General features: G+C 41.2%; 1 protein-coding gene and 1 pseudogene across 1 annotated transcript; both read right to left on the bottom strand.

The window, feature by feature from the left end:
* Positions 1 to 5,530: 5,530 nt before the first annotated feature.
* Positions 5,531 to 6,469, bottom strand: LOC101148218 (olfactory receptor 13J1). The gene has a single exon (XM_004048011.4). The coding sequence runs from the start codon at positions 6,467 to 6,469 to the stop codon at positions 5,531 to 5,533; it is 939 nt and encodes a 312-aa protein (XP_004048059.2).
* Positions 6,470 to 10,718: 4,249 nt separating this feature from the next.
* LOC101148585 (NADH dehydrogenase [ubiquinone] 1 alpha subcomplex subunit 5-like) lies at positions 10,719 to 13,270 on the bottom strand (annotated as a pseudogene).
* Positions 13,271 to 18,276: the final 5,006 nt, after the last annotated feature.

Here is an 18,276-nt window from a genome sequence, read left to right as displayed (position 1 = left end):
TCAGAGTCAGAGGGATAGGACCTGGAGTGTCTCTGAAAATAACTGCCTGGTTTCACTCCCCAGTTTTACGCCTCTTGAGAGGCAGAGTGATGCCTAGAATGAGCCTTGGACTGGGAGGGCACGTCCCAGGTTTGAATGGGGGCCTTTGTTCCTCTTCTGCTGTATGACTTTGGTCAGATTTCTCCTTCTGAGAAGTGGAGCCAATTAAGCGATCTCTGGTATGCTGTAATCTCTGAAACATTTCCTCATATGTTTCTAGCAACTTCCAACTTGAGGTCTGATAGACCCAGGGTTACTTTGCAAGCTAACTGACATATCAGTCTCATTATCTGGTAAATCTAATTTTAACCACTTAATACTTATTTTAGGCTTCACAAATTATTTTAAAATAAAAGAAAGGGGCATAACAAGAAGAAAGCTTCAGTTATAATTTCCCCGAAATGCCTGGATCTGGGATTCCTGCTTCACCGCTTCCTGGCTGTGTGGTAGAGAAGATGAGGATGGCCCTGGAGTCAGACGGGCCTAGGGCCCAAGCCCCAGCTCTTCCACTTGTTAACAATGTTCTCAGCCTCAGCTTCCTTACCTGTACCATGGAGACGGCAGTATTTCCTTGTGGGCTTGTTTTAAGGATCCAGTGAGAGGAAGCATGCGAAGCTCTTAGAACAGAGCCTGGCACTGGTAAATAGTCAGTGAGCAGTAGATGATATTATTACCATCCTGTCCCTATCCCTGTCCCCCAGCAAATATTTTGGCTTTTAAATGTTTTAAATGATTTCTTGAGAATAAGCAATGGGTCAGATGAATTCTCCTTACCTCTCACCTACTGGCCATGGCCTAAATGTCTGTAGGGAGCTGGAGCCAGGTGAGGGGAGCTGTGGTTTGGGAAGTGCCGAGTTCATTACAAGCAAGTGCATGGTGCTGGGATGGGCTAGGTTGCCCCCACCTCGCCCTGCCACTGCCTCCCAGGACCTGCCTCTTGCTCCCCTGCCACATAGACAGTCTGCTTGCCCCTTGCTCTCAGGGACCTCATGGTCCCTGCCCAATTTAAAGTTCAAACTCTGCAACTGCACAAAGTTGCAGGCTTGGCAGCTGTGGGACCTGGGCTTCAGAGACTCCAGGTTCCTTGGCCTGCCCCAGGAGGGCCCTGCTGAGGTGAAGTGGGCATAGGAGAGAGAGTGGACAGAGAATCTGAAGACTGGGTCACATTGCAGTTCTGCCCCTTGGATGCCATAGGCTCCAGGCCCGTAAGCCCGGCTTCACTAGGCCTGTGTGTCTGGGTTGTGAAATGGGGTGTCTCCTTCCAGGGTTGCCGTAAGGACCTGGATTCATCAAAGCTTAAAGCAAATTGCTTTGTAAGGTGGGAGACGCCGAGTACAGGTGAGGGACTTTATTAGGTCAGGGATTTAATCAGGCATCTGTTTTTACAGATTTCTTTATTCCTGTTCCCTCCCCTCCCCTTCCTGTCCTTTCACAATGAAGAATAACAACTTGACACAGCTTAGAGACTAAAAATCATCCTTCAATAAAGCAGCAGAAGTTGCAAAGTTTCCTATGATGCTATAATTTGTCTTCTGGAATTTTTTATCAAGAACATAGGTCGAAGTAAAAAATGGAAAAGTTGTTACTGTTTATTTTCTATCTGCTCATAGCATATTGTCCTCTTGCTGCCCCACAGATACCCTGAACTCAGCAGGTCGAGACAAACTCACCATCTCCCCACTTCCCCCATCTACTGTGCTCATCCTCCCCATGCAGTGTCTCAGTCTACCCCAAATAAACCAGAAACTCAGGACCAGCCCACGTTCCTCACCTCTCCCTCCTCCACCTCTATAATCCCAAAATCTCTCCCAAATATTATTTTACATATATATACAGTTGACCCTTGAATAACATGGATTTGAACTACATGAGTTCACTTATACTTGTATTTTTCAAAAAATATATTGGGAATTTTTTTTTGAGATTTGCTACAATTTGAAAAAACTTGCAGATGAACCGCCACCCCTGAGACAGCAAGACTAGTCCCTCCTCTTCCTCCTCCTCCTACTCACATGATGTTGACAATGATGAAGACCTTTATGATGATCCATTTAATAGATAGGAAATCTATTTCTCTTCCTTATGATTTTCTTAATAACATTCTCTTTACTCTAGCTTTATTGTAAGAATACAGTATATAAAACATATAACATATAAATTATGTGTTAATCGACTTTATGTTATTGATAAGGCTTCCAGTCAACAGTTATACATGGATTTTTTTTTTACAGTGAGGAGAGTTGGCACCCCTCACCCCCGTGTTGTTCAGGGGTTAACTGTAATCCCAAATATTATATCTCTAGCTCCCAAATGTTATTTTGCATCTATATCTATCTCCCCAATATTTCTTGGGGCCACCCTCTCCTTTACTGCCCAGCCAGCTCAGGCCTCACTGAGGGCCTGGGTGACTACAGCAGCTTCCTCCCTTCCCTGCCCTCAGGAGGAAGCCTTTCTCATCTGTCGTCTACTGCGGGCAAGGTGGTCTTCCACATACCATTATTTTTTAAGTTCAAAGTCATGGTCATCATAGAAATATTGGATAATACTGAAAATAATAATTTAAAAAACAGTACTTATCTGTAACCCTATCACCCAAAGGAAACAACTTAGTTTCCTAATTAATTAACTTAGTTAATATTTGGTCATCGTTTTCCGGTGTTTCCTAGATACCGACTTATTCATAGATCTGTAAGAAAAATGCTTAAAAAGTTAAAATTGAGATCATACTAAAATACAATGTTATGTGTTCTGCTTTTTTTTTTTTTCTAGTTACATTACGAGTATTGCCCATTATCATATACCCTTCAAAAAATAAGATTCCTGGCCAGGCATGGTGGCTCATGCCTGTAATCCCAGCACTTTGGGAGACCGAGTTGGGAGGATCGGTTGAGTCCAGGAGTTCAAGACCAGCCTGGGCAACATAGCGAGACCTCGTCTCTATTAAAAATAAATTAGCTGGGCTTGGTGGCACATGCATGTAGTCCCAGCTCCTCAGATGGCTGAGGTGGGAGAATTGCTTGGGCCCGGGAAGTTGAGGCTGCAGTGAGCCAAGATTGTACCACTACATTCCAGCCTGGGTAACAGAGTGAGACCCTGTCTTGAAAAAAAAAAAACAGATTCTTAACGGCTGCATCACATACTATCACTGGACTCCACCGGGATTTGTTTAAATATTCTTCTATGGCTGAACATTAAGATTATTACAGTTTTTTTGTTACTACAAATAATGCTGTTATTAATATCCTTATGTCCAAATCTTTGTGCCCTTTATTATTTACTTAGACCGGATTCCTAGAAGTAGAGGTGTTGGGTCAAGGGGTCTGGAAGTTTTGAAGGCCCTTGATTCATATTTCCAACTTACTTTCTAGGAAGTTCATATTAAATTATCCCCATTTCCACCAGCAGTGTATGACACTGCCTACTTCACCGCACGGTACCTAACAGTGGACATTGTGTTAAACAAGAGAGAGAATGGCATCTAATCAGTGACCTTGCTAAAAGTCAATCTGATTGTAAACCCCCAGAGCCCACAGAATAAAACCCAAACTCCTGTGATGTATCCATGGCCCAGCAGAATGGCATGGCCACTGGCATGGCTACTGGCAGCCTTCTCTCAGGCGTGGTCAGAGAGGCTTGGGTATCTCTCACTCCTCCAGCCATGCTTCTCTGTGCCTCTGTTCTGGCCAGCAGAGGAAGAAGGGAGAAAGCCCTGGGAGGGGAATTCAGGCCTCATGCAGGGGCTGTGCTTACCTGTAGCCGGGGGGGAGGAAAGGTGGACTGCTGCTTGCAGGGCAAGCCCAGTGCTCCCATCGTACAAATGGTACCATGGAGGCCAGGGCAAGGCAGGGAATGGAAGTGCTCCGTGAATCTAGGTCAGTGTCCACTGCCTGTGCACTGAGTTATCAGAAAGAAAAGCTGGAAGAGGCTGAGCACCAGGCAGGGGCAGCTATGGCAGGGTCCCAGGGCATGAGGTGAGGATGGGTAAAACAAGCCTCCTCAAGCCAGGTGAGGCCTGGATCCCAGGAAAGGGGGCACTGGAAGCTGCTGCTGCTGCTGTTGCTGCTGGGTGGGGTGAGGTGGGAGGAATGGGGAGGCTTCAGGCTTTGGGCTGGATGATTGGTGTCCCAGGGCCTGACAGGTCTGGGAATCTTGGACTTTGGGCCTTGTGATGGTTAATACTGAGTGTCAACTTCATTGGATTGTGAGATACAAAGTATGAATCCTGGGTGTGTTCTGTGTGGGTGTTGCCAAAAGAGATTCACATTTGAGTCAGTGGGCTGGGGAAGGCAGATCCACCCTAATCTGTTGGGCATGATCTAATCAGTTTCCAGTGAACATAAAGCAGGCAGAAAAACGTGAAAAGGAGAGACGAGCCTAGCCTCCGAGCCTACATCTTTCTCCCGTGCTGGATGTTTCCTTCCCTTGAACATTGGACTCCAAGTTCTTCAGTCTGGGGACTCGGACAGGCTCTCCTTGCTCCTCAGCTTGCAGACGGCCTATTGTGGAACCTTGTGATCGTGTAAGTTAATACTTAATAAACTCCTCTATCCTATTCGTTCTGTCCCTCTAAGAGAACCCTGACTAATACAGGCCTCATTGCTGCCTCTACTGTCACCTACCAGGGAAGCTGGGCCATTCCCGTCATCTGTGGACTCCGTCTCAGCTCTGCTCAGATTTGGGAAGAACTCTAGGCTCTGCCATTGTCACCCCTACATTGACATGTTAATATCTCTATTTAAGAAACTTGTGCAGGGCCTAGAGTTGGGCAAGGCTGGACCTTGGGAGAGAGTAGAATCTGACACTCCCTGCTCTTGGAGTAATGCTGAAAACACAGAGGGGCACAGCAAGAGGAGCAAGGTGGGGTGGCTTCCTGGTGGAGGTGGCATTTGAGCTGGGCCTGAAGGGTCAGGCAGTCAGTCCTTTTACATATGGAGAAGTGTGCTGGGGATAGGGGAGGGGGTGCTGCCTCGTGGGGAGAAACAAGGAGAGCACAGAGCTGGGTGGTGCAGGGCATGTGGGGGCCACAACTGGCTGGTGTGTGTGGCTGTGAGGAGGGAGATGGGGTGGGAGGGGAGGAAGGCTGGGGAGCCAGTCAGGCAGGGCCAGCTTGTGAGGGCCTCAAATGCCCCACTGAAAAGTTTCCACTTTGTTCTGAGAACAGTGGGGAGCCACCTAGGGATTTCAGTGAGAAGAGTGATGCAATCACATGTGCATTTCAAAAAGATGCCCCATGAAGGAGAGATTGGAGGGAGGAACAGGACTGAAGTCTTGGGGCCAGCCAGGAGGCTGGTGTGAAGGCCAGGGTGATGCTGAGAGCAGAGGGTGATTTGGGGGCTGTTCTGTGGCAGGATCAGCGGGACTTGGTGCTGCCTTGCTGGGATGAAGATACCAGACCTGTAGCCCTAGCCCTGCCATGTCTTCACTGGCATTGGCATACGATGGCCTCAGCTACTAACCTGAGATCTGCGTCTGTACAGAGCTCCGCCCTCCCTCACCTGGAGGCCCGACTCCTGCCCCACACCTTCCTGGCGGCCTCCTTCACCTCCTTGTTCCTCAGGCTGTAGATGGTGGGGTTCAGCATGGTCGTGACCATGGCGTAGAGGACTGTGAAGACCTCATCAGAGATGTGGGCTTCCTTACTCTTGGGCTTCAAGTACATGAAGATGATGGTGCCGTAGAAAAGCAGCACTACAGCCAGGTGTGCCAAGCAGGTGGAGAAGGCTTTGCAGCACCTGGCGGCCGAGGGCACCCTCAGGATGGTGGCCAGGATGAGCAAGTAGGACAGGCAGATGAATGCCAGGGGTACAGGCAGCAGCAGGATGGAGCCCGCCAGCAGGAAGGCTTCGCTGACCGACGTGTTGCCGCATGCCAGCTTCAGCACTGCCAGGATCTTGCAGGTGAAGTGACTGACCACGTGGTGGCCACAGAAGGGCAACCTCATGGAGATGACCATCTCAGTCACCGACTTGAGGAGGCAGAGGACCCAGGCAGCTCCCATCAGCAGCACGCAGAGCCGGTGGCTCATGAGCACGTGGTACCTGAGTGGCTGGCAGATGGCCAGGTAGTGGTCATAGGCCGTGATGGCCAGTAGCAGGCACTCCGTGGAGCCCGTGGACAGGCTCAGACACATCTGGATGGCACAGACAGCAAAGGAGATGGTCTTCCGGGATGACAGGAGGTGGACCAGCATCAGAGGCACAAAGGTGGGCGTGTAGCAGATGTCCAGGGTAGAGAGGTTGCCCAGGAAGAAGTACGTGGGCGTGTGCAGGTGGATATCTAGCACGCTCACCGCCACGATGGCTGTGTTCCCCAGGAGGGTCACCAGGTACATGGCTGAGCACAGAGGGAAGAGCAGATGCTCCAGGGCTGGGTAGCCAGAAAATCCTTTCAGAAAGAACTCGGACACCTCTGTTCTGTTGAGCGGCTCCATGCTGCAGAGTTCTGAAGAGATGGTCCACAGCTGGGATGGAAGGAGAGAGGGTACAGGGCGCGGGGAAGCTCACAGAGCCCTTTCTGGGACGAGGTGGACTGTCAGGATCTTTTCCAGCACTGCCACACACACTGTCTGTGACGTTGGGCAATCCCTTTATCCTCTCTAGGCCTCAGTTTATCCATGTGAAAAATGAGGATTGATTTAGATCAGCATTCCCTGAGAGAATGTTAATGAGAACATTAGTAAGCAATCTGAAAAATCAATTTGAGACAACATTGGATTAATAAAAAATAAAGCTCTTTACTGCAGGACTTCTCAGAGCGTTTACTATGCTAATGTGATCTATGACTCCTGCAAAGCAATGTAGAACATCTGTACCCCAAACTTATTTGATCATGGATCCCCTTTTACAGAAAACCCATTAACCTACTGCAGATAAGTGTCCTATGAGCATAGTCTGGGAAACAGTAGGCTAGATCAACAGTTCTCAAATTTTAACATGCACCAGAATCACCTGGAAAGTTTGTTAAAACAGATTGTTGGGCCCCAAACCCAGTTTCTGACTCGGTGGGTCTGGGCGATGCTTCTGCTGCTGATGTAGGTACCACACTTTGAGGAACTATTGGGCTAGGTGGTCTCTGAGCAGGTGGAGATTCTCCTGGCTTTAAGGAAGCCTCTGAGCCATCGCATTTGCTGTTCCTTCTGTCTGGAATGTCCTCGGCCTGCAGTGGTCTGACCTGTCTCTTCAGGCCTACTCTAGTATCCATGAACAAAGCATACACCGTGCTGTGTGTTGGAGGGCTGCTGACCTTGAAGCCTATCGCTGGGCATGTTCCCCTGTCCCCTGCCCAGGGCCTGTTTCATTAGCTACCCTGTGTGGATTGGACCTTCACAATCTGCCTTCCTGTGGGTTTCCCAGCTAAAATCTGATGGAGCTTTTGGCCCAGCTCCAAACCCCTATGTTCTGTGGGCCAGCGCGAGGGCTGCTTTGACTTCATGAACTCCTAGGGTATTAGCATGGAACATGACCAGAGGCCAACTTGTTGGATCTCCCATTGTATAGATGGGGATGCTGAGGTCACACAACAGGTCTCTGGTGAGGTGAAGCTAGAATCCAGCCCTCCCAACAGTGTGACCCCGATACCATGCTCAGAGCAGGTGTATGCTTCTATTAGGTTTCAAACAATGCTTGTTCTTTTACCATTCTAGATGGATATCAGTGCCCCAGGTGCTGCCACAATCGTCTCACCAGCAAAAGAGCAAGAGTCACCTCTCCTTAGTGTTCCAGGGTATCTGGCACGGTGTCGTTAATCCCATGGGACACGATGCCAAATCCTGGGCCGGGGCGGAGCACAGTTCCTCTCAGTGCCTTCCTTGCAGGAGACCATTTTCGTCTTTTATTCCACCCTCACTTACTCATCCCAGAACCTAGAAGTAACTGAGGACCTGCTACATGTCAGGTGGTGCCAGATGTGAGGGAGCACTGATGACAGGTGTGCTCCCAGGCTGCTGAGTGCAAACCCTTCCTAGGCAGAGAGGACCCCCAAGTCTTCCATACCCAGCCTCACCCTCCCCCCACTCTCCCATACCCAGCCTCCCCCTCCCCTGACTCTTCCATACCCAGCCTCACCCACCCTTCCCACTCTCCCATACCCAGACTCACCCACCCTTCCCACTCTCCCACTTTTCCAAAAGTAACTATTGTTATTAGTTTTGTGTATATCTATCCAGATACTTTTCTGGCAATTTGCATATGTATATCTATACATGGAAACAGGTCTTGTGACTTTTTAGTATGCTTTTTTGTTGCAGCTTTATTGAAGGATGGTTGATGTACAACTATATTTAAATCATATAATTTGATTAGTTTTAATGTATACAGTCATGAAACCATGACCACAATCAAGATAATGAACTTATCTAATATACCCACAATTTTTCTCATGCCCCTTGGTAATCCATTCCTTTCTTCCCCAACCAGGCAGCCACTGATTTGCTCTCTGTAACTGTAGATTACTTTCATTTTCTAGCATTTTACATAAAGGGAATTATGCAGAATGTACTCTTTTTAAAATCTGGCTTCTTTCACTCAGCGTGATTATTTTGAGAGTCATCCATGTTGTGTGAATCAATGGTTAGTTCTTTTTAAAAATAGCATCTTTATTGAGCTATAATTCAAACACCATGCAGCCGCCCATTTAAATTCACCCATTTAAAATGTACAATTCAAATACAAAACTATTGCATTGTACACTTTAAATGGGTGAGTTTAAAGTGTACAATGGGTGAATTTAAAGTGTACAATGCAATAGTTTTGAGTATCACCACAGTTGATTTTAGAACATGTTTATCACTTCCAAAGGAAGCCCATACCCTTTAACAGTCACTCCCCTTTTCCCCTCAACCTCCTCCAGTCTTAGGAAACCATTAATCTACTTTTTGTCTCTTTTGAGCTGCCTATTCTGGACATTTTACATAAATGAAATTATAAAATATGTTTCCCTTTGTGACTGGTTTCTCTTACTTAGCTTAATGTTTTCAAGGTTCATCTATATTGTAGCATGTATCAGGACTTACTTTCTTTTTATTGCTAATTAATATTCAGTTGTATGGATATACCACATTTTATGTGCCCATTCATCAGTTGACAGACATTTGGGTTGATTCCACTTTTTGACTGTTATGAATAGTGCTGCTATGAACATTTGTATACAAGCTTTTGTGTGGATGTATATTTTCGTTTTTCTTGGATATTTTCTTAGGAGTGGAATTTCTAGGTCATATAGAAACTCTATGTGCATATTTTTGGGGAACTGCCATTTTCCAAAATGGAGAGTATCATTTTACTTTCCCATTTTACATTTCCCCAATATATGAGGGTTTCAATTTCTCCACATCCTCACCAACAATTGTTATTATCTGCTTTTTAAATTATAGCCATCTTGGTTGGGTGTGGTGGCTCACGCCTGTAATCCCAGCACTTTGGGAGGCCGAGGTGGGCAGATCACTTGAGACCAGGAGTTCGAGACCAGCCTGGGCAACATGGTGAAACCTCATCTCTACAAAAAATACAAAAATTAGCCGGGCGTGGTGGCATGTGCCTGTAGTCCCCGCTACTTGGGAGACTGAGGCAGGAGAATAGCTTGAGCCCAGAAGGTTGAGGGCTGCTGTGAGCCATGTTCACACCACCCTACTCCAGCCTGGGTGACAGAGTGAGACCCTGTCTCAAAAAAAATTTTATGTATATATATAACCATCATAGTAAGAGTGAAGTAGTATCTAATTGTGATTTTGATTTGCATTTCTCTAATGGCTAATGACATTGAACATATTTTCAAGTGCTCGTTGGGTATTTGTATATCTTCTTTGGAGAAAAAAATAGGCTCTTTAGCCTATTTTAATTTTAATTTTTTTCTTTGAGATGGGGTTTCGCTCTGATACCCAGGCTGGGGTGCAGTAGTGTGACCTGGGCTCACTGCAACCTCTGCCTTTTGGGCTCAAGTGATCCTCCCACCTCAGCCTCCCGAGTAGCTGGGATCACAAGCACACACCATCATACCCAGGTAATTTTTGTGTATTTTTGGTAGAGATGGGGTTTCACCATGTTGGCCAGGCTGGTCTCAAACTTCTGATCTCAAATGATCCAACTGCCTCAGCCTCCCAAAGTGCTAGGATTACAGGTGTGAGCCACTGCACCTGGCCTAATTATATATTTAAATTTTACTTTACATACGTAAGATCACAGCCAAGGAGGTTAACTATAATTTCAAATTTTATTACCAGCCACTTGTGTTATTTTATCACATTTGAAAATATTCACTCTTACTATATTTACTTTAAACAGTGATCTATAAATTTGTTTAGACAATAATAATTAAGGACCTTTTCTTCTTCAGAATGATAAAAAAATTAATGATGTATTGAAGATACTACTAAAGAAACTTTACTTTTGGATTATGGCCTCTGCATCGAAGATCTGTAAGATTTTTTAAAATTAATTTTCAAGTCTTTCCATGACCTCTCTGTTCTAAGAAATATCATCTTTGTAATAATTTGTGTGAATACTTTACAAATCAAAAATTGATTCACAAGACTGTACTACCATAATCACTAATTTTAACAGTCTCTTAAATATTTTCTATATTAGTTTTCTTGATTATAAAATGTCAATAATATGGGCATGCTCTTAATATAACAGAATATTTAATTATATTATTTTCCCGTCAACCCACCAGTCATTTATTAATTACATTGGCCATTTCCATTGATTGGCAGGAGGCTCTTCCATGAACATCTCCTATCATTTCCACTGTATCATTTTTCTTGCCAGACTTAGTTCATTTTCAGCCTGAAGAATCACCTCTTTTATTTGAACACCTTGAAGTTGGTCTTCTAATTTTTTAACATCTGGTTCTGCTTTAACCATAGCCAGCTTCTCATCTGCAATCTGTTCTGTATACTTTCTATATGCTGCTTTTTAAGGGGTTTGCTTAAGAACATCAAAGATCTTTGTGTACAATATTCTTAGCCTCTTACATTTTAGCAGACTGATTTTAGTTGCTTGTCTTGTGTGGACTCTTGCATACAGCCAATCCCATGAGGCCAGTGGTCTTCTTCAGCACACCTGCCATGAAAGCGCCAATGAGCCAGTCTGATCTTCTTTAATTTCTTTCAACAATATTTTGTAATTTTTAGAGTATACGTTTTTTCCAAGAATATAATTATATACATATTGTTTTACATGATTTCTTTGAAAAATAGGAGAAGAAATAAGAAATATGCACTTAAAACTGCCTTTTATAATTATATAATTACCTTTATCAGTGCTCTTTGTTCTATCATGTGGATTTGAATTTCCATCTGTATTTGCTTGCTTTCAGCCTAGAGGATTTCTTTTAGTATTTCTTGTAAAGTGGGTCTGCTAGCAATGAATTCTCTTAGTTTTTGTTTATGTAGGCATGTCTTTATTTTGCCTTGGTTTTTGAAAGATAGTTTTTCTGTTTTTAATATTTTTGGTTGGCAGGCTTTTCTTTCAGCATTTTGAATATGTCAGCCTGCTGCCTTTTGGCTTCCACTGTTTCCGATAGGAAATCAGCTGCTAATCTTATTATCATTCCCTTGTATGTGATGAGTTATTTGTCTCTCACTGCTGTCAATGTTTTCTCTTTGTCTTTCAAGCACTTTTACTATTATATGTCTGGGGTGGATTTCTTTGAGTTTGTTGAGCTTCTTGGATGTGTAATGTTTTTCAACAAATTTGGGAAGTTTTCTATCATTATGTCTTCTAATACTTTTTCTGTTCATTTCTTTCTCTCCTCTCCTGGTAATCCTATCTCACTCGTATGTTAGTACACTTAAGGGTGTTTCACATTTCCCTGAGGCTATGTTCATTTTTCTTTATCCCTTTTTCTTTCTGTTCTTCAGATTGTATAATCTCTATCGATCTATCTTCAAGTCTGATGATTCTTTTGCCAGTTCAAATCTACTGTTGAACACCTCTAAGTGAATTTTTCATTTTGGTTATTGTATATTTAATTTTGGAATTTCCATTCAAAATAGTTTCTCTTCATTAATGTCTCTATTTGATGAGAAATTGTCATCATAGCTTCCTTTACTCCCCTACCCCTCACCAGAGGTAGAATTGCTGAATCATATGGTAATTTTATTTTTAACCTTTTTGAGAAACTACCATACTGTTTTCCATTTTATATTTCCACCAACAGTGCACAAGGGTTCCAATTGCTTCATAGTCTCACCAACACCTGTTATTTTCTGTTTTGTTTTTTTTTTTAAATAGCAGCCATTCTAATGGGTGAGATGGACTATCTTATTGTAGTTTTGATTGCATTACCTTAATGATTTAGTGGTAAACATTTGTTCATGTGCCTATTGTCCATTTGTATAGATTTTTGGAGAAATGTTTATTTAAGTTATTTGCCCTTTTATTAATAGCACTGTGTTTTTTTTTTGTTTTGGGTTTTAGGAGTTTTCTCTATATTATGGATGTTAATCCCTCATCAGATACATAATTTATAAATATTTTCTCCCATTCTGTGGGTTGCCTCCTTACTCTGTTGACATAGTCTTGTGATGCACAAAATTTTAATATTTTCATGAAGTCTAATTTGTTGATTGTTTTCTTTTTGCCTCTGCCTTTGGAGTCATATCCAAGAAATTATTGCCAAATTCAAATTCATGAAGATTTTGCCCTGTGATTTCTTCTAAAAGTTTGATAGTTTTTGGTAGGTCTTTGGTCCATTTTGAATTTTTTTTTTTTTGGTATTTGGCACTACGTAAGAGTCTCTTTTGCATGTGGACATCTAATTTTCCCAGCATGATTTATTGAAAAAAACTGTCCCTTCCTAAATAGATAGTCTCATTGCTCTTGACAAAAATCACTTGATATGAGGGTTTATTTCTGGGCTTTTCATTCTGTTCCATTGGTCTGTGTGTCTGTCTTTATGCCAGTACCATACTGTTTTGATTACTGTAGCTTTGTAGTAAGTTTTGAAATCAGGAAGTGTGAGTCCTTCAGCTTTGTTATTATTCAAAGTTGTTTTGACTACTCAAGGTCCCTTGAGATTCCATATGAATCTTAGGATGATGTTTCTATTTCTGCAAAAACATCATTGGGATTTTGATAGGGATTGCACCAAATATGTAGATCCTTTAATTCTTTAAGCATGAATTCCTTTAATTCTTTGAATATAGTTACAGTGGATGCTTGAAATCTTCATAGGCTAAATATGACTTGAGGCCTTTTGCAGGCAGTTTCTCTTGCCTGTGTTCCCCCTTCATGTATGCATACTTTCTTGTTCCTTTGCATGATTCATAATTTTTTGTTGAAACTGTATATTTTTGGTAATATATGGTAGCCACTCTAGATACCGATCTTCCACCCCTCTTTGTAGCTTGCTTTTGTTATTTTTTACTTCTTTATTCCTGACTTGGCTAGACTATTTAATTTAGTCTATTATCCCACAGCATGAAGCCTCTGTCTTTCCTCAGAGGCTGTATGTAGCCTTGGATATGTGCACATTCACACCCTGGGATAACAGTGGTTTTAGCAGAGCCATTTGACTGTTGCTTTTCCTGATCTATTTGTAAAAGTATCTACTTCTGCTGGTATCACAGCCAGTGTTAGGCTCCACAAATTGTCATCTGATTGCTTTATTGTTTTTGATCATGTGCTGGGGAATACATTGTGCCACAGTCTGATCCAATTAAATTTGGGCAGGAGTATTTTTGAGGCCAGTCTTTGAGGTTTGTTTTGACCCCAGGAGGATTCTCCTTAGCTGTCTTTTTCCATGGTATTCTGCTGTTATTAGGTGAAGGGTTTTATAAATATCAATTAAGTTGGATGAAAGTATTGTCCAAGTCTCCTATATTCTTACTAATTTTCTGTCTACTTATTTTTCAACTACTGAGACAGGGATGTTGAAATCTTTGGCTGCAATTACAGATTTGTCTATTCCTCCTTTCAGTTCTATCAGGTCTTGCTTTATGTATTTTGAGGCTCTGTCATTAGATATATAAGCTTTTAGGACTGTTATGTTATCTTGATGAACTGACATCTTTGTCATTTTCAAATGACCCTCTTTATCCCTGTTAATGTTTTTGCTCTAATATCTACTTTGTCTGCTATTAATATAGAATTGGAGCTTTAATTTTTTTTTTTTTTTTTTTTTTTTTTTTGAGATGGAGTCTTGCTATGTCGCCAGGCTGGAGTGCAGTGGTGTGATCTCGGCTCACTGCAAGCTCTGCCTCCTGGGTTCACGCCATTCTCCCGCCTCAGCCTCCTGAGTAGCTGGGATTACAGGCACATGCCACCAGGCCCAGCTAATTTTTGTATTTTTGGTAAAGACGGGGTTTCACCATGTTGGCCAGGATGGTCTCAATCTCCTGACCTCGTGATCCGCCTGCCTCGGCCTCCCAAAGTGCTGGGATTACAGGCATGAGCCACCGTGCCTGGCCGGATCTTTAAAAATTTAATCAGACAATCTCTGCCCTTTAATTTAGATGCTTAGACCAATTGCATTAAAAATGACCAGGGACGTAGTTGGATTTAAATATTTCATCTGGCTGTTTGTTTTCTATTGTTCCATCTGTTATTTGTTCCTCTTTTAATCTACCTTTAATTAATGTAATACCACCTCTATAGTATATAAATGTTGCAACAATGCCCTTTCACTTCCCCTCATCTGGGTTTTGAGCTATTGTTATTATATATTGTAATTCCACATCTGTTAAAATTCTATAATACCTTATTACTTTTGCTTCCAATAGTCAACTATGCCATATATTCCTTCCTTTAAAAAAATTATTAGCTTCCTATTGGCCACATCCAAGCTATGTTTTAAAAGGTTTAAAAATTAGAGTAAAAATATTTTATATTTATTCACATATTCACCATTTCTAGGGCTCTTTATTGCCTGGTATAGATAGGTATTTTCTTCTGATAACATTTTTCTTCCACCTGAAGGACTTCTTTTAACATTCTTATAGATCTGGACTGTTGGTAATAAAGTCTTTCAAATTTTGTATGTCTGAAAATATTTTTATTTAACTTCGTTATTGAGAGGTATTTTGCTTAGTATAGAATTCTGACAGTTTAATTTTCCTTTTACCATTTTGAAGATATTGTGCTACTGTCTTCTGGCTTGCATTGTTTCTGACAATGACTGCTGTCATTCTTGTTTGTTCCTCTGTATATAATGTGTCTTTTTCTATGATTGCTTTTAAGATGTTCTCTTTACCACTGATTAAAGCAATCGTATTATAATATGCCTTGGTGTAGCTGTCTTCATGTTCTTCTGCTTGGGCTTTGTTGAGATTCTTGGATCTATGATTTTGTAGCTGTCTTCTTGTTCTTCTGCTTGGGCTTTGTTGAGGTTTTTGGATCTATGATTTTGTAGGTTTTTTTAAGTGTAGAAAAATTTTGATCATTTTTTTTCTGTCCATTGCTTCTTTTCCTGAGATTCTAGTTGTACCTATATTAGGCTACTTGAAGTCCCAAAGCTCACTGATACTTTGTTTATTTATTTATATTTTTGTCTATTTTATTTTGGTTAATGTATATTGCTATGGTATCAAGTTTACTAATATTTTCTGCTGTAGGTTCTAGTCTGCTATTAATTCCATCTAATATATTTGAAATTTGTTTTAAATTTTGAAATAATTTTCGATTGGCAGAAGAGTTCTAAAGATAGGATGTAGATTTCCTGAATAACTTTCAACCAACTTCTCCTAATGTGAACATCTTATATAGCCATGAAATGTTCATCAAAACTCAGAAATTAGCAGTGACACAACTAAACATAATTGGCACTATTAATTAAACTACAGGCTTTATTCAAATTTTCCCAGTTTTCCCACAAATATCCTTTTTCTGTTCCTGGATCCAATCCAGGATATCATGTTGCATTCATCCATTTGATTTTTTTAATCTCAAAAATTGTATTTTTTTATTTTTAAAAGTTTTATTTGGGTCTTTAAAAATCTTCTGTGTCTTTCTTTAATATGTGAGGCTTGCTTTTAACAATATACCATGTCTTGTGTATATATATATGTATATACAAATATACATATATATACACTCTCTCTCTATATATACACACACACATATATACACACACATATATATACATATACACACACACACACACACACACATATATATATATATATATAGAGAGAGAGAGAGAGAGAGAGAGAGAGAGATTGAGAGAGAGAGAATGGAGTTTCGCTCTTGGTACCCAGGCTGGAGTGCAGTGGCGTGATCTCGACTCACTGCAACCTCCGGCTCCCAGGTTCAAGCGATTCTCCTCAGCCTCCCAAGTAACTGGAACCACAGGCATGCACCACCACACCCAGCTAATTTTTGTATTTTTAGTAGAGACGGGGTTTCACCATGCTGGTCAGGCTGGTCTCAAACTCCTGACCTCAGGTGATCCACCTGCCTCGGCCTCCCAAAGTGCTGGGATTACAGGTGTGGGTCACCGTGCCCGACCGTAGATATTTTTATATAATTGTTTCTTTGTAAGTTATATGTAATATTCTATTGTGTGAATATATTATAGCTTATTTGAGTATTTCCTGTTGTTAGACATTTAGGTTATATGTAATGTTTTCTTTGGCCATGCAAACAATGCTGCAAATCATATCATTTTACATGACTCTTTGGCACATGTACAGATACTTCTCTAGGATAGATATTTTGATGGGAAGTTATTGGATTGAAGGTATGTTTATTTAAATTGTTGAAAGATGCCCTAAATTGCCCTCAGAAATGTTGTCTTAATTTAAATCTCCACCAAGAATGTAACAATACCCATTTCTCCATATCCTGACTGATACTGGGTGTTATCAGTCTTTTATTTTTTATTTTTAAATTTAAATTAAATTAAATTAAACTTTGAAAGAGACGGAATTTTGCTTTGTTGCCCAGGCTGTAGTGCAGTGGTGCAATCATAGCTCACTGTGACCTTGAACTCTTGGGCGCGAGTGATCCGCTTGTCTCAGCTTCCCGAGTAAGCAGGACTACAGGAGCATGCCAGCGCACCCTGATGATTATTTTAATTTTTTTGTAGAGACGGAGTCTTGTTATTTGCCTAGGCTGGTCTTGAATGCCTGATCTCAAGTGATCCTCCCCCCTCAGCCTCCCAAAGTTCAGGGATTACAGGCTTGAGCCACCTCACCTGGCCTCAGTCTTTTAAATTTTGTATTACAATGGGTGAAAAAGGATATCTTGCTGTTTTATTTTACATTTCCCTGATCACTAAAAATGTTAAGAATAATTCTATTTGTCATTTTTTGCCATTAAAATTTTTTTCTGTTGATTATCTCTTCATATTTTATGCTCATTTTTCTAATTTTGAAAATAATGATTTCTAGAAGTTCTTTATATGTTCTCTATAGTATTTCTTTGTGTATTATATATGTGGCAAACATTTTATGTCAGTTGCCTTTTTTATTTGTGTATGATATCTTTTGTTATATAGAAGTTTAATTATTTGGGGTAGCAAATTTCTTTTTCGTTGTCTCTTGTGTAATATCCCCAAGGTTTTAAGTACATTTGCCTTTCTGTATTTTCTTCTAATGATTTAAAAGTTTTACTTTTCAATTTAACTTTTATTTTATCTGGAATTTACTTATTGAATGAGTGAGGTAGGATAAGTAAACTTATTTACTTGCCACAATAAAATTTATTATGGAGGTCATTCTTTTCTCATTGATTTAAAAAATGCCACCTTTCTCATATACGAATTTCTCACAAATTTATTAGTCTCTTTCTGGACCCAGTGTTATGTTCTAAAGAAATTTTATTGTCTTTCTGTCCTCATGTCACACTGTTTTAATTACTATGGCTTTATAGTGATTTGTAGCTTTATGTTGATATCTGCTAGGCCAAATCCTCTCTTACCAGCCTTTTTCAATCATTTTTTGGCTATTCTTGCACATTTTCTTTTCCAGATAAATTTTGCAATCAGCTTGTCACATTTCACAAAAATTCTCCTGGGATTTTGCTTGTAACTTATTGGCTAATTTGGGATAGAATTGACATCCCTACAAAATCAAGTTTTCTCATCCAAGAACATTGTTTTTTGTCTTTCCATCAATTCAGGTCTTTACTTTGTCATAACCATATGGCTCCTCTCCTTTTAATATGTTAATAAAGTGATTTATATCAATGTGTTTTTTTTCCTAATGTTGAATTATCTTTGTATTTCTGGGATAAACCCTTCTTCTTATGTTTTTTATTCTTGTCATGCATGGATGCTGGATTGATTTCAGGTGAGCTGATC

The sequence above is a fragment of the Gorilla gorilla genome, chromosome 13, assembly GCF_029281585.2.
Source record: "Gorilla gorilla gorilla isolate KB3781 chromosome 13, NHGRI_mGorGor1-v2.1_pri, whole genome shotgun sequence".
Classification (NCBI taxonomy): Eukaryota; Metazoa; Chordata; class Mammalia; order Primates; family Hominidae; genus Gorilla; species Gorilla gorilla.
The sequence above is the reverse complement of the archived record's forward strand: the minus strand, read 5'-3'. Positions and strand labels throughout refer to the sequence as shown.